Genomic DNA, 23,474 nt, shown 5'->3' with positions numbered 1-23,474 from the left:
GTTATTTTCTAACTGCACTCTACATACTTGATTACTCATTTGCCTTTGTCAAAATAAAAAATAAATCAAACAACAACATTAAATTTTCTCTTAATATCACCAGTTTGTGTAGTTCATAATATGTGGTATTTTGAATACCGCCTGGTCTTGCAGATACACTGCTACAATCAGTGTTCACTGAGTGGAAGATAAACGGTATCGTATAAAGAGCGTCGACTTGTACATCCTATATTATTAAAGTCTGCGTGAGATATACAATGAATTAAGTGTGCCCAAAAGCTATTCAACATTGCAATCATAATGTCAGGTGTTTTTCCACAGAACACAAACACAACTTGCTAGTATGGCTTATTTACAAATTAATGATGAGCTGCATATCATTCATTATTTAGTTATTTTCAGTGCATTTAATTATTCTGTTATGTAAGCAGTATTTAATTGTGTGAATAATTTTACCATAGGTAAATGTCAGGTCATGTGAGTACATAGAAATGTGTTCATTTGAGATTACTTAAATACGAAGTAGTTATGGTTTCTTTCGCAATGTGACGTACATAGGACAGTGACATTGAAGAAGGAATCTAGAAATATTAATTTCAACAGAGTTCCAAATTTAACTTGTTTTAATTAACACAGCACAAGATAAATGTTACACGATAGTACGAAAGTGCAGATATATCTTTGAAAATTAATTCAGGTACATGAGAACCCTTGTCAACGCGTTCCACACGGGCTGTTTACCGTCACTCCACAGTTCATCAACGTCCTAACTGTCTGGCTTGAATGAATCTTACCCCAAGGAACTGGCCATGTTTACTGCGGATCACGTTCTGTGTAAGTTGTACCCAAATGTGTCTACTATGTTGCAGGCTACACCAGTCAAACAACAAGGCCATATATGAATCTCACACACACACACACACACACACACACACACACACACACACACACACACACACACACACACACACATATTGTGAGCTAGTCTGTCGCCTCACAAATCTAAAAGGACATCATCAAAGCCTGACCAAGTGTCCATCTCATTGAAACTCATCCCTTCAGTTGAGGATGTTGGCGTGTGGTCCTGCTCTTCTGCTAGTGTAGCCTGCAACAGTGTGGATACCATTGGATCCCACTCACTTATGTCCATGACTTCAGTAGTCACTTCACAATCACACATGTCCATGTCATCAGTCATCATATTTCACTCACACACACACTGATTTTGGGAAGTCAGAACCCATTCGCACCCATCCTGATTTTCAGTCATTGTATCCCATTCACACACGTCCTGGTTTACAGTCATATATCCCATTCACATATCCTGATTGTCAGTCATCTCATTCCATTCATACACATCCTGATCTTCACTCATCATGGCCTGTTCATCGAGGTCTTCATCATTTTCGGCGATAGATGGACTGCATTGTGCTTCACTAGTGAGTTGGGAGGTGCCCACGACAGTTGCTGGTTTGCTGGAGTTGGGATATGCCTGAGCCTTCCCGCAGCTTTCGCCACCACCCTCTTCATGCTCTTCACCCTCTTTTAAATTTGCACCCTCTTCTGCCTCCTTCCCTTCTTCCACCTCTTCGTCCTCTTCCACCTCTTCGTCCTCTTCCACCTCTTCGTCCTCTTCCACCTCTTCGTCCTCTTCCACCTCTTCGTCCTCTTCCACCTCTTCGTCCTCTTCCACCTCTTCGTCCTCTTCCACCTCTTCGTCCTCTTCCACCTCTTCGTCCTCTTCCACCTCTTCGTCCTCTTCCACCTCTTCGTCCTCTTCCACCTCTTCGTCCTCTTCCACCTCTTCGTCCTCTTCCACCTCTTCGTCCTCTTCCACCTCTTCGTCCTCTTCCACCTCTTCGTCCTCTTCCACCTCTTCGTCCTCTTCCACCTCTTCGTCCTCTTCCACCTCTTCGTCCTCTTCCACCTCTTCGTCCTCTTCCACCTCTTCGTCCTCTTCCACCTCTTCGTCCTCTTCCACCTCTTCGTCCTCTTCCACCTCTTCGTCCTCTTCCACCTCTTCGTCCTCTTCCACCTCTTCGTCCTCTTCCACCTCTTCGTCCTCTTCCACCTCTTCGTCCTCTTCCACCTCTTCGTCCTCTTCCACCTCTTCGTCCTCTTCCACCTCTTCGTCCTCTTCCACCTCTTTGCAGCCTGGACTCTCCCTCTGCCTCTGCTCCTCCGCAGCGTCGGAGCTCCTCTGCAGCGCCGCCTTCAGCATCGACAGCCGCCCATCCTTGCAGCGCTGCCGGTCGCCCCTGCGTAGCCTCCGGACCCTAAGGTCCATCCACCTGTGTGAAAGAAACAAACGGCTGCTTAAAGGCTCCCACTACCTGGAACTTACACTTCTAAATATGGTACACAGCCACAGCCTCTGGACCCTGACCTCCATCCACCTGTGTAACAGAAACACACGGCTGCTTAAAGGCTCCCAAGACCTGGTTCCTACATTTCTCAACATGGTGCAGTCCCAGTTACAGGCCGTCTATTTTACGGCTTCCAGGGGTAAGAAAACTTTATTTTCACTAGTCATACCTTTTATAATTGAGTTTAAAATTTTAAAATTCTTTGAATCTACTAACTGACAGGTGAAATATTACCTCAAACGTGTAACAAAATAATTGAACTATCAAAGTTAGACATCGTGTATATATCTAGAGGCAGACCAACTAATGATGCACAATGTACACAGGCTATATTCGTCCAGCACTTGACAATGGGAGCACTTAGCTTCTCTCAACAATCTTAACACTGAATTTCAAACCTATTCAAAACATTTTGTTGCTGACAACCCACATAATATAACGAAAGGAAAAACAGTTTACCTGTCACCATCATTTCGCTGTTCTTGTAGCAAAATGGTTCAAATGGCTCTGAGCACTATGGGACTCAACTGCTGTGGTCATCAGTCCCCTAGAACTTAGAACTACTTAAACCTAACTAACCTAAGGACAACACACACATCCATGCCCGAGGCAGGATTCGAACCTGCGACCGTAGCAGTCGCACGGTTCCTGACTGCGCGCCTAGAACCGCGAGACCACCGCGGCCGGCCTTCTTGTAGCAAAACCTCAGCATCAGGAATGCTGTTTTAATTTATTACCTTTCGACTATTAACTCCATTCACAACACATTTTGCTGATAGTACCCAATGCAACACTAAAGGTACATACCTGCAAAGTTGTATCATAGTAAAATGTTCAAATGTGAGTGAATTCTTAAGGGACTAAATTGGTAAGGTCATCGGTTCCTAGACTTATACACTACTTAAAGAAACTTTAACTTATGCAAGAACCACACACACACACACACACAAACACACACACACACACACACACACACACACACACACACACACACACACACACGAGGGAGGACTCGAACCTCCGGCGGGAGGGGACGCGCAGTCCGGGACAGGACGCCTCAAACCGCGCGGTCACTCAGCACTGCTGTATCATTGTGTTAGACATTGTTCAGGACATATGATGTTTTATACCCAGGGGTTCAACTGCTAAAAGAATTGGAGGTTTGGTTCTTATGGATTTCTTTATAATCTGGCACAGTTCCCTGCCGTTATCGGTTCCTTACTTCTTCCTCTGCGAATTCTGTATCATTTAGCACAGTTAAGTGACACTAAAGCGAGACAGAAAATTGCATTTAAACTAGGTCTGTATCCATAGTATTTGTTGTTGTAGCTGTATTAGGTCAGTGAACGACATAACTGTGTATGTGAAACAGGCATGAGGCTGTAGACATTAGGCCACACCCCATCATTGTCAAGGAATGCACTGTGTTTTGAAAACAAAGAGGAATATGTATATGAGTCAGGATTTCACATTCAAGAGACGGCAAAATTACTCGATGTAATGAACGTAATAATCTCTGCAATCAGGAACGACTGGTTTCTTTTTTCGCCAGCAAATTTCGGTGTATCCGAGTAAAACAAAATAAAAGTTATGGCAACTGTCAGTAATGAGACGGTTTAGAAATGCTGATAACAAGGAAACTGTCTCACCTCTCTCACCTTCTGAATGCTTCGGAACCAAACATCCAAATCAAATTTAGTGACTTATACATAAAACTGGTTTCCTTTTACTAAGATAAGAATAGATTTTTTCAAGAAGATAAAACGGTTTGAAACGGTTGGAAAGATTTGAAGATCGCTTCAATTCAAATTAACAGAAATATTTTTAGTTTACATGCAGGATGTTCGGAAAATAAATTAACTGCCATTAGAGACATGTTATTTTTTTCGATTTAATAAGAAAATGTTGCTGGCCCAGGCTAGAAGGAAAACATTCTCCTGGCATTAAGCTTGCAACAGTCATTTCACTAGACGATAAATATGAGTGAAATAAAAATTGTCTGCCGAGTGGTTCTAGCCGCTTCAGTCTGCAACCGCGCGACTGCTACGGTCGCAGGTTCGAGTCCGGCCTCGGGCATGGATGTGGGTGATGTCCTTTGGCTAGTTACGTTTAAGTAGTTCTAAGTTCTAGGCGACTGATGTCCTCAGAAGTTAAGTCCCATAGTGCTCAGAGCCATTTGAACCATTTTTGAGCCATTGGGAGAAACATCTTTCCCGCATGCCTCGATGTAATGCTAACCACTGAAATCAAGAAGAAGATTAGGAAAACCTGGAGAAGGAATGTGATGGTAGCCATGATTTTAAACAGTTATTGAGAGAAAAGAATGCTTTATGAGCAGATCTAAATAAGACGAAAGGAATTCATAAGCAAATAATGGATATCACTCAGAAGGATTCCTGCCAGCAAGTTTAGTCGCTGACACCTATGAGTCTGGTTAGGTTCGAGTGCTAAGTAGTCGACTGGTAAAAAAAAAAAAAAAAGAAAACAGATTTTTCATAGCCTTCATTTTGATGGTAAGTTGAGAAGTGATGGCCTACAGTTCCAGGTCGTTAGATTTTTTTACCAATTTAGCAGATTAAATTCCAAACATATTGACCATGTCTCTTGGTGTAGAAACACCGCGATAAGGTCCGTCCGTTCCACGCTGAGATTCCGCAGTAGTAGTCTGTGACGGAATCAAAATTCCACGGTCTGCCTTCCGTCTAATTATCACCAGCAACGACACAAACACGACACGACGTACCTTCAACACCCACTCATCATGGCTGCTCACACAGTACATCTGACACGATAAACGTACATGTGCCAAAATGATACCAACTTCGATGGTTTCCTACAGGGAATGAGAAACACAGTAAATAAATCAAATTCTGGAGAAAGTAACAACATCAGGGAGTAGAACTACCTCCGAGATTTTGCCTCGGGCAGTAACTTCGTATGTCAACCAGTTATTGGTCCCACTCAGAGAAGGCAGATCCTAGGAAAATTCAGTACCCAGATCTCAGTAAATACATGCGCTTTTTGATCGACATCTGATGGGAATAAGGATTGACAATATTAACTACCTGTCGTGAGGAGCAGCCTCAAAGAGTTCTCTCACAAAGCACTCCAGTTCACTGAAAGAATACACCAACAGTGGGGGTGCACTGGCCCGTTTACTGGAATGGACTGGCAGAGAACGAGGGAAGTTCACATTCTCGTCCGGCACTGTGGCTTTCCATAGTTTCCCTGACTCAATGTGAATACCAGGGTGATTCCTCGTTACAGGCAAGAGATGAATTACTGCCCTATTCCTTTCCAATCTGACCTAGCAACCCGCCCCTAATGACTTCATCGATGGGCCTTAAACACAAGTATTTCTTCCTGCAAGAATATCTCGAAAGCGTTTTGTTTAGAGAATAAAAGAAACCGCTTTACCAGTTGCTGTCTCTATTAAATATCAGTCAGATGTACGAAAACCTCAGGCCTTATATCTTGTGCTCTGACGGAGCTCCCGAAACTGACTTACTCTTCCCTTGATGAGCTGCCACAGCTAATTTTCCCAAGGAAAAGATCCATCAAATTGAGTACTGTCTTGCCTTCTAATGTCCTAACTGGCCTCTCTATTAGAGTTAAGAAATTTCATCCTTTCATCCCCCTAGTATCCTCCACCTATCTTACCAGCTTCTTTTCTGCTAAGATATGCCTGCTTTCAAGTGACGTCTTTCAATTTGGATTCGTTTCAATGTTCTCAGATAGGTTTAGTCTAACCAATCCTACAAACTATTGGCTGCTAGTTCACTCTTGGTCTGTTGACAAAAACTACTAGTAGACGTTTATCAGGGCACCAGAGGCCAAAATTGTGCTAAATAAATCTGCCTCAAATACTTCATCCTTTAGTTGACTCTTAACTTAGGAATTCACAGTAAACAAAATGATAAAACACGTCCTAAGACATCAGCAAATAATTTAAAACACACTACTGGGTGCTCTAGTGGGAGGATGAGGGGATTGTGGAGGAAGACAATAATTAAGATATACAAAACAAATAATTGAAGACGATAGAGGAAATAAGACACTGACGTAGGATATAAAATAGTTAACAGCCGCGTTAAACCAATCAGAAAACAGAAATCCAAGATATTCCTAAAAAAATAAAGGAATACACGTTACACTGCACGATTTCGTGTAGAGGATTAGAGAAGTGCTTGCTACGGTTATTGGAGGAATTTATCATTGGTCTCTCAGGAAACGAAGCGTTCCATATGATTCTCAAAGCGCGCAGGTAATTCCTGTTTTTAAGAAAGGTCGTCGCATAGATAAATTTAATTGAACGTCTGTATCACCAATCTGTGCTATATTTGAGGAATATGTTGCACGATGGGGCATTACGATTTTTCCAGTGCCACGTAAATGACATAAATCTCCATTGAAATAAAAAAAACTGGAGGTCGGCGTCATATTTCGGCAGTTATAAAGGTTACATTTACTTGCGTACTTGAAATAATTCGGCATGCCGCCAGCTGTAGCCAGTAACTTTACTTATATTGGACATATTTGAGGTGGACTGTGTGATAATCTACTGGTAACTTAGTATAATAATAGGGAATTGGGATGCAAAATAATTTAACACAAATTCAATATAAATTAATATAACGTAAATTATTGCAGAAGACTAATTATACCTGTAAAATTAGAGTTAAGGACTCGAAAAATTGGTGGAATTCTAGAAACTGTGTTGATCACACACACATGCTCCCTTTATGATCGATCTGAGTTTGACGCGATTTCCAAGTGGAGCTTCCACCGCCATATTTTTTTTAAACTCTGAATTTTCGTAGTTTTTCAGAGTTTTTTTCCACTTTCCCTCAAATTAAATCTTTAATTGAAAAGCAGGAACGTGCATAAAATACATAACAGCAAAAGATTCGATCAGGTACTAACACGTTTCAATTCGATGAGGGGATGTTATTAAAACATTATCTCAAAAGAAGCTAATCTCTCCTGCTTTGACGGAAAACCTTATTTTACCTCCACCGCAGCCGCCGTATCTATGAAACAAGCACCAAAAAAAATTGCTCTAAGCACTATGGGACTTAACTTCTGAGCTCATCAGTCCCCTAGAACTTAGAACTACTGAAACCTAACCAACCTAAGGACATCACACACATCCATGCCCGAGGCAGGATTCGAACCTGCGACCGTAGCGAAACAAGCACACTTCAACAAAAATACCTATGGATCATAACTGTAGAGGGTAAAGTTTTGCCATGCAAACAACTCCAAGAGAAAACAGAACCAAAAATCTCTAACGTTCATAACGCACTCTTTAAATTTAGGGTACACCAAATGATTTTTATAAAAGTTTTTTCTACAGCAACAGTACGATGTAGATTATCGAACATTGTACAACTCTCGGATGATCCATATTAGAACGGGGAGGTGACCATCTTGATTCCTACCCTTGCCCTCCCAACCACGAGAGCATCTTCAGGCAGGCAGCCGTTTGTCACTTACTGTTATAAAAGTAATGTGATATTACATTAGTTTTTTCTCATTTATTTATGGTTTATTCTTTTGCACTTTTGGAAGAGAAGGAACTTAATCTCTTCCGTAATTAATCCATTATCACGATGTCTCTCTTCTTTTCCTATGGTGTCGTAATGATCTGCATCCCTGTTATTTGTACAGTGTTAAGAATAAGTTCATCGGATTGGGCACAGATACAGTACATGTATGACCATTGTATGGACTGCAGAGAAGCGAGGTGAAATGATTTCTTTGCGAGAGGGGTTTCAAAAGTATCGTAGCGCAGCACATACTGACTTCGTCTCATAATGAGGATGTAGGGAGCTATGAATTGATGTTCGGGCTCAGCTAAATCTTCAGCAGTAGTTACAGGTCTGCTAAATACGTTTGCCTGTTACTGCAAGTTTTTGTGTCTGTCTAACGCCTTAGGTAACTGCAGTTTTTCATTTCAGAAAAGTGACTAAGTTTAATCGTAGTTGGTAAGTGCATGTAGAAATAATATATTGACTTAGAAGTAGGGGGGGGGGACTTAAATTATTTTGGGGCTACAGACATTAATATCTCCTCTACCGGAATTCAGTAGAAACTCTTTTAGCACAATTTGGTTACTAGCGCATCCTAAAATTCAATAGGAAGATTTGTGTTTTCACTAGCGACAACCAAGCAGTCAGAACACTGAGCAATATCAGCAGCAACAGCCATAATTAACGTATCTACATCATCAGTTTAGCTTGCAGATTTTAACTGGAAGTGGTAGGACCGTATTCGTTTTGTTGGTTTGAAAGTGATTTATTTTGCCGATTAAACTCACGTTGACTCAAACTCGACATTAGCGACCTTTCTTTTTCCACTGTCCCCCGGGAGTTCAGCTATTGCAGTAGTATATTACTTCCTATACGTAAAAGGAATTCTCAATTTATTACGAACTCCACCTGTTCTAGTAAACTGGTGTTTTAACAGCATTGACCAAATCATAAAACTCAGAATTTATAACAGATACATCATCCAGTAGAGAAAGGATACGGGACTAACTCGTACAGACAATATTTCTGAAGTTGTTCATTGGATTTCCTGTGGAAGTCAGCTCTGCGAAATACACTCCTGGAAATGGAAAAAAGAACACATTGACACCGGTGTGTCAGACCCACCATACTTGCTCCGGACACTGCGGGAGGGCTGTACAAGCAATGATCACACGCACGGCACAGCGGACACACCAGGAACCGCGGTGTTGGCCGTCGAATGGCGCTAGCTGCGCAGCATTTGTGCACCGACGCCGTCAGTGTCAGCCAGTTTGCCGTGGCATACGGAGCTCCATCGCAGTCTTTAACACTGGTAGCATGCCGCGACAGCGTGGACGTGAACCGTATGTGCAGTTGACGGACTTTGAGCGAGGGCGTATAGTGGGCATGCGGGAGGCCGGGTGGACGTACCGCCGAATTGCTCAACACGTGGGGCGTTAGGTCTCCACAGTACATCGATGTTGTCGCCAGTGGTCGGCGGAAGGTGCACGTGCCCGTCGACCTGGGACCGGACCGCAGCGACGCACGGATGCACGCCAAGACCGTAGGATCCTACGCAGTGCCGTAGGGGACCGCACCGCCACTTCCCAGCAAATTAGGGACACTGTTGCTCCTGGGGTATCGGCGAGGACCATTCGCAACCGTCTCCATGAAGCTGGGCTACGGTACCGCACATCGTTAGGCCGTCTTCCGCTCACGCCCCAACATCGTGCAGCCCGCCTCCAGTGGTGTCGCGACAGGCGTGAATGGAGGGACGAATGGAGACGTGTCGTCTTCAGCGATGAGAGTCGCTTCTGCCTTGGTGCCAATGATGGTCGTATGCGTGTTTGGCGCCGTGCAGGTGAGCGCCACAATCACGACTGCATACGACCGAGGCACACAGGGCCAACACCCGGCATCATTGTGTGGGGAGCGATCTCCTACACTGGCCGTACACCACTGGTGATCGTCGAGGGGACACTGAATAGTGCACGGTACATCCAAACCGTCATCGAACCCATCGTTCTACCATTCCTAGACCGGCAAGGGAACTTGCTGTTCCAACAGGAAAATGCACGTCCGCATGTATCCCGTGCCACCCAACGTGCTCTAGAAGGTGTAAGTCAACTACCCTGGCCAGCAAGATCTCCGGATCTGTCCCCCATTGAGCATGTTTGGGACTGGATGAAGCGTCGTCTCACGCGGTCTGCACGTCCAGCACGAACGCTGGTCCAACTGAGGCGCCAGGTGGAAATGGCATGGCAAGCCGTTCCAAAGGACTACATCCAGCATCTCTACGATCGTCTCCATGGGAGAATAGCAGCCTGCATTGCTGCGAAAGGTGGATATACACTGTACTAGTGCCGACATTGTGCATGCTCTGTTGCCTGTGTCTATGTGCCTGTGGTTCTGTCAGTGTGATCATGTGATGTATCTGACCCCAGGAATGTGTCAATAAAGTTTCCCCTTCCTGGGACAATGAATTCACGGTGTTCTTATTTCAATTTCCAGGAGTGTATATCAGCATTTGCAGGGACAAGCCTGCCAAGAATTTTGATTTGAGATGCTATAGTGTTTAGAGGCCATATCGATTAGTTTCATTTTTTCTAACTTCACCGTACCGAAGTTCTCCCCCTTCCATGTAACGCGTTCAGTTTAGTCACCAACTATCGTACAACTAATAGACACTACGACCTCAGTAACAGGAATAGAATAGTATGGTGAGACGAAAATATATCATACAATTTCTTGGACTCTAAGTTATTCATTAGAATTCTTACAGGTCTAGCAACCAGATGCTGCTCAGGAGTTCCAAAGGTCGCGCCGCATAACTGCAGGACTTTATCTGGGATCTCAACAACAGCAGTCATTGAAGCAATCCGCCCAGCCAGAATGCTATGTATCTATTAATTCTCTGCCATGTGTTAAGACACAAAGTACTCTGCACTTTGCTGGCCTTTTGGAAAACTTCTGATGTTTGACAACTTTGATCCTATGACGTTTTGCTAGAAATATGGTCGTGTCGTGGATATTTTACGTACTATCAAGACAAAATGGGCGTTCCCGTCAAACTTGATGAGACTGCCTCATTTTGACATTGTGGATCTAAAACGCCCCTTCATTGAATGCAAACTTGATCGAGTGAGAATTTCAAAATGTCTCAAATGGCTCTAAGCACTGAAGTCATCAGTCCCCTAGATTTAGAACTACTTAAACGTAACTAACCTAAAGACATCACACACATCTATACCCACGGCAGTATTCGAACCTGCGACCACAGCAGCAGCGCGGTTCCGGACTGAAGCGCCTAGAACCGCTCGGTCACATCGGCCGGCGACTGAGAATTTAATACCATCTATTGTATATACTTGTGTACTTTTGAATAAAATGATTATTTTGAGAAAAAGGAGGACACTAACAGAAAAGTTCAAAACTTCGGACATTTTTCCAAGGTAGTGGCGAAAGCTCGACTTGGAAATAGGGGCACTAAAATTAACCATATGAGAAGTTTTTCTCAGTGATGAAAACATTTTCCATGACTTCTCTAAGGCATCACATTTTCTAGATCTAATTTTACACGGCCACAATGTTGTTTCATTAAGAGACTGGGGACCAAATCATAAACAGTAACAACCATAAAATATCGAAGAGTATACATCAGGGCCGGCCGTAGTGTCCTAGCGGTTGTAGGCGCTACAGTCTGGAGCCGCGTGACCGCTACGATCGCAGGTTCGTATCCTGCCTCGGGCATGGATGTGTGTGATGACCTTAGGGTAGTTAGGTATAAGTAGTTCTAAGTTCTAGGGGACTGATGACCTCAGTACTTAAGTCCCATAGTGCTCAGAGCCAGTATACTTCTGGAATGATTACATGGAACTGTTTGCAGGAAAAGCAGCTGCCAGACAAATTGACGGAATAATCTTTAGGAAATATTGTTCACCTTCGAAATAGGTAGGTCAGAAAACCATCTTCCTACGAATTCTAAAACATTACTCGTTAGCCCGGGACCATTACACGATAGGATTAGTAAGGATAGGGAAGAGATCCAAAAAAAAAGAGCCGCACATTTTTTATGTGTACGTTTGGACAAAGCTAGAGGAACAAAAAACACGGTCTGCATCACGGAAACGTTTGCTGTGAAATTCTATGAGTGGTCGTTCGAGGAAGAGTTAAACAATATACTACTTTTTATGATACACTCTCACAAAATTAATTTTTCACTCTTATTTTTCTTCTTAACCTCACAACTGGAAACAGCCGTATGCTCCAATAAAAATCTTCTCTGCATGAGCCACATTAGTCACGAATATGGACAGCGTCTAATGACTTCATCTGAGAATTCTGCCGTTTATGACCTTCTTCCTACGTAAAGGCACATCAAGACGAGGGACGTAAATTTCCAAACCTTTAATGCGGCTGCTTCCACATACTGTCTATGAAGTACATTCCTATTCTCCGTTTCTCAGTACCTCTGGATTTTTTTCTGCATATCTGGCAAAATGACTTGAATGTAAAAAAATCTTTTGAATTTGACCTTAAAATGATGCTTAGCGAAGGCTGCTGTTTCCGGGTAATATTTGCAGATGTAATAAGAAAGGGGTGAAATAAACAGCGAGACCTGTAGTAGCGTCAGCCACACTCGATGAAACAGCGACCGAAGCACAGATATATGAACATGTAGCCTACTGCGTCTATATTCATTGAAACTTACTGCACTTTCAGGATCTTGCTTACACAAATAGCGGTTCTTTTTTATACTACCAAGAAAGAAATATTCATCCAACCTACCCTAAAAACGAAACCACCTTTCCGATGTCAAAGTCAATTACGATTGTATTAGGTCACTTTGTGCTTGATTTTGGCAATAAGATGTCCAAGAACGTAAATTGTCGTTCCATACCCTAGACTTCTCATTTGCTCCAGAATGAAATGTATACTGAATTCTTAACGATTGACGTTGCAATTTAAAAAGGAAAGCAATTTCACAGAAAAGCTGACTTCCTGGATAAGCCATTACAGAATGAAACAAGTTATATTCGAACAACCATAAGCTATTTCTACACCGAAGAGCCCGTCTAACACGGTCTAGGGCCCCCGCGAGTACACAGAAGTACCGCAACACGACGTGACATGGGCCTGAAGTAGTGCTGGAGCGAATTAACACCATGAATCCTGCAGGGCTGTCCATACATCAGTAAGAGCATGTTGCACGGCATTATGTTCATGTCTGGCGAGTTTGGTGGCCAGCTGAAGTTTTTAAGCTCAGAAGAGTGTTTCTGGAGCCACCCAGTAGCAATTCCGGACATGTGGGGTGTCGCATTGCGCTGCTGGATTTACCGAAATCCGTCGGAATGCACAATGGACGTGTATAGATGAAGGTGATCAGACAGGATGCTTACGTACATGTCACATGTCAGAGTCGTACCTAGATGTGTCAGTCGTCCGATATCACTCTTACTGCACACGCCACTCTCCGTTACCTTGAACAGTGCCTTGATGAAAAGCAGTGTCCAAGGATTCATGAGGTTGTCTCCACACCCGTATATGACCATCCGGTCGATACAATTTGAAACGGGTCTCATCCTACCAGGCAACTTGTCTCCAGTCATCAGCCCAACGTCGGTGTTGACGAGCCCAGGCGAGGCGGACAACTTACTTTGGTGCAATCATCAAGAGTACGCAAGTGGACCTTTGTCTCCAAAAGCCTATATCGATGAAGATTCTTTGAATGGTTCGCACACTGGCACTTGTTGATGACCCAGCACTGTTATCTGGAGCAGTTTGCGAAAGCGTTGCACTACTGTCAAGCTGAACGATTCTCTTCGGTCGTCGTTGGTCACGTTCTTGCAGGATCTTTTTCCAGCTGCAGCGATTTCGGAGATTTGATGTTTTACCGAATTCTTGATATTGACGGTACACTCGTGAAATGGTCGTACAGGGAAGTCCCTACTTCGTCGCTACCTCGGCGATGCTGTGTCCCATACCTCACGCGCCGACTGTAAGACCACGTTCAAATTCACTGCCATTGTAGCAGCAGTAAACGATCTACAAACTGCGCCTGACATGTGCTGTCTCATATAGGCGTTGCCGATGGCAGCGTCGTATTTTGCCTCTTTGCATATCTCTGCGTTTGAGTACGCATGCCTAAACCAGTTTCTTTGGCGCTGCAGTGTGTTATTATGTTCTAGCGAGTAATGCAATAGTGAAGAGTTTTTGTAGTTCATCAGCACATCGGGAAAGGTCAGTCCCACTGCACATCTTATTCCCTACAGTCTACAGCCACCACGCATTTACGGAACATCGCGCAACCAAGCAGGCAGATTCAACGGAATTGTGCTGAATTCGTTATAAATATCTGATAGTTTTTCCACTTACCGTGGATTTCGGTTGCTGAAAGGTGTCGTCGCATAAATTTCTTCCAGCGAGTGCACGGAGACCACCTGAAAACCACGACAAGAATCATATTACTTAACAACATGTGTTCAGACGTTATCAGAAATATGAAAATACATTATTCAACACAAACTGGACCTTTGCAGTTCCCTGATGATGATAACAGGTGACTTGCAGTTCCGTTCACGCTAAGTACAGATTACTAACTGTAACCTTCAAAGCAGATCAGGAATTGAGGCATATTAAATACTATTAAGCCCGATACACTGCTTTTTACGTGAATGTTTGATCTCTACTTTTTAAATGAAGTTTCACTAATATTTCAGCTCTGTAACCATTATCAAGGACAAATGTGAATTTAAAATAAAACACATATATAATACAGTGAAGAGCATATTACAGAGTGTATAAAATTTATTACATGTTTAAAGAGCATTACCCACAGATCACAAAATGTCTGAATGACACTTATGGTCAAAATATTACAATATATGTCAGGTCATGTAAAACAGGCGTTGCATTACAGGATGTGGGATTGTTGTTGTTTTGGGGAAGAAGACCAGACAGCGAGGTCATCGGTCTCATCGGATTAGGGAAGGATGGGGAAGGAAGTCGGCCGTGCCCTTTCAGAGGAACCATCCCGGCATTTACCTGGAGTGAGTTAGGGACATCACGGAAAACATAAATCAGGATGGCCGGACGCGGGACAGGATGTGGGCGCGTGTTAAAGATAAACAACGCGGCTGGCGGTCTGCACAGCAGAAACACTTCATCACAGTGTGCCGTGTTTACGGTACGATTCTGTGACGTGCATATACCAAATCCAAACATCAACTAACATCAACATTTGTCAAAATCACTCCATAAATAGTTACAAAGTAACACCGCCGTGTTTGCTGTGTGGTCTTTGGAGTGTCACTGCCATTAACAGGAAGGGGAACGGGATTGTTTATTTGGCTTGGCGCTCGACGTATACTTGCGATCATATCAGCGTCTTACATAGGATACAATCAATAAAAGCAGGTCTCATAGCAGAAACATATCTGTTCTGAGATATATAACAAATCGTGATCAGCAAAGCAGTCTGCACAAATCTCACAATATAAACCAGTAATCTATCTACTCGAGGGGGCTAAGTTACACAAAAGAGAGGATACATGCATTTGGAAAAACATAAAACATACTGGTGGCGCAGTATTCTCGACATGGCATTATGTTCCAAAATTAAAATAAAAACCTTTAACGCCGTGGTTCTGGTATATTGTATTACTAAAATCAGATACGTGTCGTGGTTTTAAATAGTAATGCATTAGCTCCAGTTAACAAATCTAAAATGCGGCAGGGTGGGCACAGAGAAACAACAACGCCGTCTTCACACATCAGCCTAACACAGAATTCATCTAAACAGCCAGGCGACGCCACAACACTCACGATCGGACACAATGACACTATTCCTAGCGCACAACAAAACTGACGATGTTTCTTACAAAATCTTATGAACATGATACTGTTTCTGGTTGATTACTCAGTCAATATAGAGTACGGGGCGAGGGGGCGGGATGCGGGAGAAAAGGGTGCACTGTTACTCGATAGTACGAGCATTACCATGTGCGGCAATATGCGTTACAGAAACTGGAAAACCCCATTTTGTCTTTCTGAAATTTCACCCAAAGTAGAAAAAACCGTTGTTTTAGTGATCTGCAATCTCCAGAAGCTTAAAACCTAACAGCTGTTTATGTTGTTGTGAGTACTGAGATAACGCTGTCGTTATAAGTAGGTTTATGGAATGCTTAGTTACGGATACAGCGAGCACTGTACATGGCGAACGTGTTCCCGGGCGTGACCAACGTTACATATGATATACGTTTGTTCTGTGTGATGAAAGTACATTTTTATAAGCTACAATGCTATGGAATATATATTTATTGTTAGTTTAAAATTTGTAAAATTTATTTACTGTGAAATGTTCTCAAGATGTATGTCACCGTGACTGGAATTCCTACATCATTGTAATTAAAGTCTCATATTTTCACTTAGACGATGCTGTAACAAGCATTCTACACGATGAACTTCATTCAGTACTAATATTTACACAGCAAAAACAAGATACAAGTCATACGATTCTGGACACTAGGATCATGTCCTGAGCAGTGGAGCTCAGGTAACACACTACGGTGACTTCTATCAGTAAACCGTTTGAAACGAATGCTGGGATGGTTCCTTCTGAAGAGGCCTCTGTCATTTACTTTCTCTCCCTTTCCGTTCTGTGTAAAGACCTCAGCATTGGTGAGACATTCAGCGCTAAGCTTCCTGCTCTCGCCCACTCCAGATCGGCTTCCGCTTGGCACTGAGTGAAGTGAGGTATAACTGCAATGGCTATTTGCTCTGACACGTTTTAGCCACCAGCTGTTTACAGCTGTAACAAACTGTTCACTGTGTACCATTTCCTATACAGATAGCTGATTCTCTTTGCTGTAGCATCAGTTTTATAGATTTATATATAATTTAAACAGACAGTAGTTCGAAACTTAGCGCGGAGTCCAATGCGAGACGCCTATAAGTTTCCACAACGAAACTTTGTCTCGAAACCTGGCAGAAAATCCAAAGAGATTCTGGTCGTATGTGATGTATGTTAGGGGAAAAAAAACAATCAATGCCTTCTCTGCGCGATGACTATGGAGATACTATCGAAGACAGTGCTGCCAAAGCAGATTTATTAAACACAACCTTCCGGAATGCCTTCACAAAAGAAGACGAAGTAAATATTCTAGAATTCGAATCGAGAACAGCTGCCAACATGAGTAACGTAGAAGTAAATATCCTCGGAGTAGTGATGCAACTCAAATCACTTAATAAAATCAAGTCTTCTGGTCCAGACTGTATACCAATCAGGTTCCTTTCGGAGTATACTGATGCATTAGCTCCATACTTAACAATCATATACAACCGTTCGCTCGACGAAAGATCCGTACCCAAAGGCTGGGAAGTTGCACAGGTGACACCAATATTCAAGAAAGATAGTAGGAGTAATCCACTAAATTACAGGCCCACATCGTTAACGTAGATATGCAGCATGATTTTGGAACATATATTGTGTTCCAACATTATGAATTACCTCGAAGGAAACGGTCTACTGACGCACAGTCAACATGCGTTAAGAAAAAGGCGTTTCTGTGAAACACACCTAGCTCTTCATTCAAATGAAGTGCTGAGTTCTATTGACAAGGGATTTCAGATAGAATCCGTATTCCTGGATTTCCGGATCGCTTTTGACACTGTACGACACAAGCGGCTCGTGGTAAAATTGCGTGCTTATGGAATATCGCCTCAGTTATGTGACTGGGTTTGCGATTTCCTGTCAGAGAGGTCACAGCTCGTAGTAACTGACGGAAAGTGATCGAGTAAAACAGAAGTGATTTCAGGCGTTCCCCAAGGTAGTGTTATAGGCCCTTTGCTGTTCCTTATCTCTATAAACGATTTGGGAGACAATCTCAGCAGTCGTCTTAGGTTGTTTGAAGATGCCGCTATCGTTTGTCGATTAATAAAGTCATCAGAATATCAAAACAATCTGCAAAACGATTTAGAAAAAATATCTGAATGGTGCGAAAAGTGGCAGTTGACCCTAAATAACGAAAAATGTAAGGTCATCCACATGAGTGCTAAAAGGAACACGTTAAATTTCGGTTACACGATAAATCAGTCTAATTTAAAAACCGTAAATTCAACAACTACCTAGGTATTACAATTACGAACAACTTAATTTGCAAAGAACAATTAGAAAATGTTTTGGTGAAGACTAACCGAAGGCTGCGTTTTATTGGCAGGACACTTATAAAATGTAACAGACCTACTAAGGAGACTGCTTACACTACGCTTGTCCGTCCTCTTTTAGAATACTACTGCGCGGTGTGGGATCCTTACCAGGTAGGACTGACGGAGTACATCGAAAAAGTTCAAAGAAAGGCAATACGTTTTGTACACTCCTGGAAATGGAAAAAAGAACACATTGACACCGGTGTGTCAGACCCACCATACTTGCTCCGGACACTGCGAGAGGGCTGTACAAGCAATGATCACACGCACGGCACAGCGGACACACCAGGAACCGCGGTGTTGGCCGTCGAATGGCGCTAGCTGCGCAGCATTTGTGCACCGACGCCGTCAGTGTCAGCCAGTTTGCCGTGGCATACGGAGCTCCATCGCAGTCTTTAACACTGGTAGCATGCCGCGACAGCGTGGACGTGAACCATATGTGCAGTTGACGGACTTTGAGCGAGGGCGTATAGTGGGCATGCGGGAGGCCGGGTGGACGTACCGCCGAATTGCTCAACACGTGGGGCGTTAGGTCTCCACAGTACATCGATGTTGTCGCCAGTGGTCGGCGGAAGGTGCACGTGCCCGTCGACCTGGGACCGGACCGCAGCGACGCACGGATGCACGCCAAGACCGTAGGATCCTACGCAGTGGCGTAGGGGACCGCACCGCCACTTCCCAGCAAATTAGGGACACTGTTGCTCCTGGGGTATCGGCGAGGACCATTCGCAGCCGTCTCCATGAAGCTGGACTACGGTCCCGCACACCGTTAGGCCGTCTTCCGCTCACGCCCCAACAGCGTGCAGCCCGCCTCCAGTGGTGTCGCGACAGGCGTGAATGGAGGGACGAATGGAGACGTGTCGTCTTCAGCGATGAGAGTCGCTTCTGCCTTGGTGCCAATGATGGTCGTATGCGTGTTTGGCGCCGTGCAGGTGAGCGCCACAATCACGACTGCATACGACCGAGGCACACAGGGCCAACACCCGGCATCATGGTGTGGGGAGCGATCTCCTACACTGGCCGTACACCACTGGTGATCGTCGAGGGGACACTGAATAGTGCGCGGTACATCCAAACCGTCATCGAACCCATCGTTCTACCATTCCTAGACCGGCAAGGGAACTTGCTGTTTCAACAGGACAATGCACGTCCGTATGTATCCCGTGCCACCCAACGTGCTCTAGAAGGTGTAAGTCAACTACCCTGGCCAGCAAGATCTCTGGATCTGCCCCCCCATTGAGCATGTTTGGGACTGGTCCAACTGAGGCGCCAGGTGGAAATGGCATGGCAAGCCGTTCCAAAGGACTACATCCAGCATCTCTACGATCGTCTCCATGGGAGAATAGCAGCCTGCATTGCTGCGAAAGGTGGATATACACTGTACTAGTGCCGACATTGTGCATGCTCTGTTGCCTGTGTCTATGTGCCTGTGGTTCTGTCAGTGTGATCATGTGATGTATCTGACACCAGGAATGTGTCAATAAAGTTTCCCCTTCCTGGGACAATGAATTCACGGTGTTCTTACTTCAATTTCCAGGAGTGTATTATCGCGAAATATGGGAGAGTGTCACAGAAATGATACAGGATTTGGACTGGAAATCATTAAAAGGAAGGCGTTTTAAGTTGCGACCTAATCTTCTCACGAAGTTCCAATCACCAACTTTCTCCTCCGAATGCGAAAATATTTTGTTGACACCGACCTACTTATGACGAAACGATTACCACGATAAAATAAGGGAAATCAGAGCTCGTACGGAAAGATATAGGTGTTCATTCTTTCCGTGCGCTATAGGAGATTGGAATAATGGAGAATTGTGAAGGTGGTTCGATGAACCCTCTTCCAGGCAATTAAATGTGATTTGTAGAGTATCCATGTAGATTAAGATGTAGATACTGATTTCCCATTTTCCGCCGAACAAAATCATCGGCTGTGTACTGCGGCAGCAGGATTTCATTCATGCATGCACATACTCGTTACGTACTGTTCTGGCATAGCATTTATACAGAGACAAAAAAAATCACAGCACCAAAAAATCATTAATGTAGAGGGATGAAATTCTGGGAATTCCTTCGTCTAGGTAACATATTTAACTGACTGACTTTGCAAGATCGCAGGTGAATGTAAGCGCGAGATAAGCCACTGCAAATTTGAAAAGTTGGTACATTAATAACTGGTGTAACCGCCAGATATGTTAAGTTTTTTTTTTTTTTTTTGTGGTTTTAGGGCGCACAACTTCAATGGTCATTAGCGCCCAGGCTACGTTAGGAATGCACCGCGAGGCACAAGTTTAAAACAGCAACTAAAAGGGAAAACACGATAAAAGACAGATTGACAGGCATAGGATTAAAAAAACAGCAGAATCAAATGTCCTTAGAGAGGTTTGTCAAGTTGGTAAAACGAAGAACGCAAGCAGCTGCTCGTGGGTCATCCGCTAAAATGGCATCTACAGTACATGGCAGGCCAAGATCAAGACGCAATGTGTTAAAATCCGCGGAGGACGTTAAAATGTGGCGGACCGTCAGCAATTGCCCACATGTGCAGAACGGCGCCGGCGCAGCCGTCAGCAGATGGCGATGGCTGAACCGGCAAATTCGTAACCGGGCCAAAACGACCTCCTCCCGCCGAGAAGGGCGTGCGGAGGACGTCCAAGCCGCGGGAAGAGGTTTCAAGACCCGAAGCTTATTGTCCGTAAGTGCAGCCCAATCGGCATGCCGCCGCGATAAAAGGCGCAACAAAAGATCCTGCTACAATCTGATGAAGGGACACAACAAGAAACTGTCCGAGGCTGGAGGACCGCAGCCTTGGCCGCGGCATCTGCAGCTTCGTTCCCAGGGATACCGACATGGCCAGGAACCCACATAAAGCCAACCGGAGAACCGTCGTCCACCTGCTGCTGAATAGAGCGTTGGATCCGGTGCACGAAAGGGTGAACCGCACACGGATCACTGAGGCTCTGGATGGCGCTCAGGAAATCGGAGCAGATGACAATCAGAATGTCGGTGGCGGCAGATGTAAAGAACAGCCTGGTAGAGGGCAAAGAGCTCAGCTGTGAAGACCGAACAATGGCCATGGAGCCGGTATTTGAAACTTTGTGCCCCGACAATAAAAGAACACCCGAGCCCGTCATTGGTCTTAGAGCCATCTGTATAAATGAAGGTCATATTAATGAACTTCGAACGAAGTTCGACAAAACAGGAGTGGTATACCGAACCGGGGGTAACTTCCTTTGGGAGCGAGCTGTGGTCAAGGTGAACGCGAACCTGAGCCTGGAGCCAAGGTGGCGTGTGGCTCTCGCCCACTCGAAAGGTTGCAGGGAGTGAAAAATCAAGGTGTTGAAGGAGGCGACGAAAGCGAACTCCAGAGGGTAGCAGGGCAGAGACATACAACCCGTATTGACGGTTGAGAGAGTCGTCAAAAAAGGAACGATAAGACGGGTGGTCGGGCAATGAAAGTAGCCGACAGGCATACCGACAAAGCAGTATATCGCGCCGGTAGATGAGTGGCAATTCACCGGCTTCAGCATGAAGACTCTCGACGGGACTAGTATAAAACGCTCCGACCGCAAGACGTAAACCCCGATGTTGTATGGAGTTGAGGCGGCGTAAGATGGACGGCCGTGCAGAGGAGTATACGAAGCTCCAGCTTGGAGCGGACGATCGACAGATATAGGCGAAGTAGGACGGTTCGATCCGCTCCCCACGACATACCACTGAGAACACGGAGGACATTTAGAGAACGGGTACAACGGGCAGCCGAATATGACACATGTGGAGACCAGCTAAGTTTCCTGTCAAATGTAAGACCTAAAAATTTTGTGGTCTCCACGAATGGGAGAGCAACGGGACCGAGTCGTAAGGACGGTGGGAGAAACTCTTTGTAGCGCCAGAAGTTAATACAGACCGTCTTCTCGGCAGGAAAACGGAAGCCATTGGCGATACTCCAGGAGTAAAGACGGTCAAGAGAACGCTGAAGACAGCGCTCCAGGAAACATGTACGCTGCGCGCTGCAATAGATGGTAAAATCGTCCACGAAAAGGCAGCATGATACATCAGCCGGGAGGCAATCCATTATTGGATTGATCGCAATGGCGAAGAGAGCGACGCTCAAAACTGAGCCCTGTGGCACCCCATTCTCCTGGCGAAAGGTGTCTGACAGGACAGAACCTACACGTACCCTGAACTGTCGAGCCATTAAAAAGGAACGAATAAAAAGAGGGAGGCGACCGCGAAGGCCCCATGTATGCATGGTGCGGAGAATGCCCGCCCTCCAACAGGTGTGGTAAGCCATCTCCAAATCAGAGAACACAGCCGCGGTCGGGCGCTTCCGCAAGAAGTTATTCATAATGAAGGTCGACAAAGTAACCAGATGGTCAACAGCAGAGCGGCGCCTACGAAATCCACATTGTTCATTGGTAAGTAGGCGTCGAGATTCGAGCAGCCAAACCAAACGAGAGTTAACCATTCGCTCCATCACCTTACAGACACAGCTGGTAAGCGAGATGGGTCGATAACTGGAAGGCAAGTGCTTGTCCTTCCCCGGCTTAGGAATCGGTACAACAATAGACTCGCGCCAGCATGCGGGAACATGTCTCTCAATCCAGATGCGATTATAACTACGAAGAAGGAAACCTTTACCCGCAGGAGAAAGGTTCTTCAGCATCTGAATATGAATAGAATCAGGCCCTGGAGCGGAGGACTGACCGGGCAAGTGCATTTTCGAGTTCCCGCATGGTGAATGGGGCATCATAACTCTCACGATTCGAGGAGCGGAAGTTAGGTGGCCTAGCCTCCTCTGCCTGTTTTCGGGGGAGGAAGGCAGGGTGGTAATGAGCGGAGCTCGAAACCTCTGCGAAAAAGCGGCCGAGGGCATTGGAGACATCCTCAGGGGACACAAGGACGTCATTCGCGACCGTCAAGCCAGAAACTGGTGAGTGGACCTTAGTGCCAGATAGCCGGCGCAGGCTACCCCAGACAACAGAAGGAGGAGTAAAACTGTTGAAGGTGCTTGTGAAAGCAGCCCAGCTGGCTTTCTTGCTTTCTTTAATAATACGACGACACTGCGCACGTAATCGTTTATAATTGATACAATTCGCCACTGTAGGGTGGCGTTTAAAGGTGCGTAAAGCACGTCGACGAGCACGTAAAGCGTCTCTACATGCTGCGGTCCACCAGGGGACCGGTACGCGACGTGGAGAAGAAGTAGTGTGAGGGATGGAATATTCAGCAGCAGTGAGAATGACTTCCGTGAGGTGTGCGACCTGACTATCGCAGCTTGTGAAGGTTTGATCCTGAAAGGTCGCTCTCGAAGAGAAGAGCCCCCAGTCTGGTTTGGAGATGTTCCAACAAGATGAGCACGGAGAGGGGGTATGATGCAGGAGATGGATATCACACG

The 23,474-nt window shown here is 44.8% G+C and overlaps 1 protein-coding gene across 1 annotated transcript; it reads right to left on the bottom strand.

Annotated features, from left to right (window-relative positions):
• Positions 1-1,315: 1,315 nt before the first annotated feature.
• On the bottom strand, positions 1,316-15,877 carry LOC126232945 (glutamic acid-rich protein-like). The gene is made up of 3 exons (XM_049942830.1): positions 15,866-15,877; positions 14,252-14,316; positions 1,316-2,291 (listed from the first exon to the last, which is right to left on the bottom strand). Exons 1-3 carry the CDS (start codon positions 15,875-15,877, stop codon positions 1,316-1,318), a joined length of 1,053 nt encoding a protein of 350 aa, XP_049798787.1.
• Between the last annotated feature and the right edge of the window lie 7,597 nt (positions 15,878-23,474).

Source organism: Schistocerca nitens, chromosome 1 (genome assembly GCF_023898315.1).
Source record: "Schistocerca nitens isolate TAMUIC-IGC-003100 chromosome 1, iqSchNite1.1, whole genome shotgun sequence".
In the NCBI taxonomy this organism is placed as follows: domain Eukaryota; kingdom Metazoa; phylum Arthropoda; class Insecta; order Orthoptera; family Acrididae; genus Schistocerca; species Schistocerca nitens.
The sequence above is the reverse complement of the archived record's forward strand: the minus strand, read 5'-3'. Positions and strand labels throughout refer to the sequence as shown.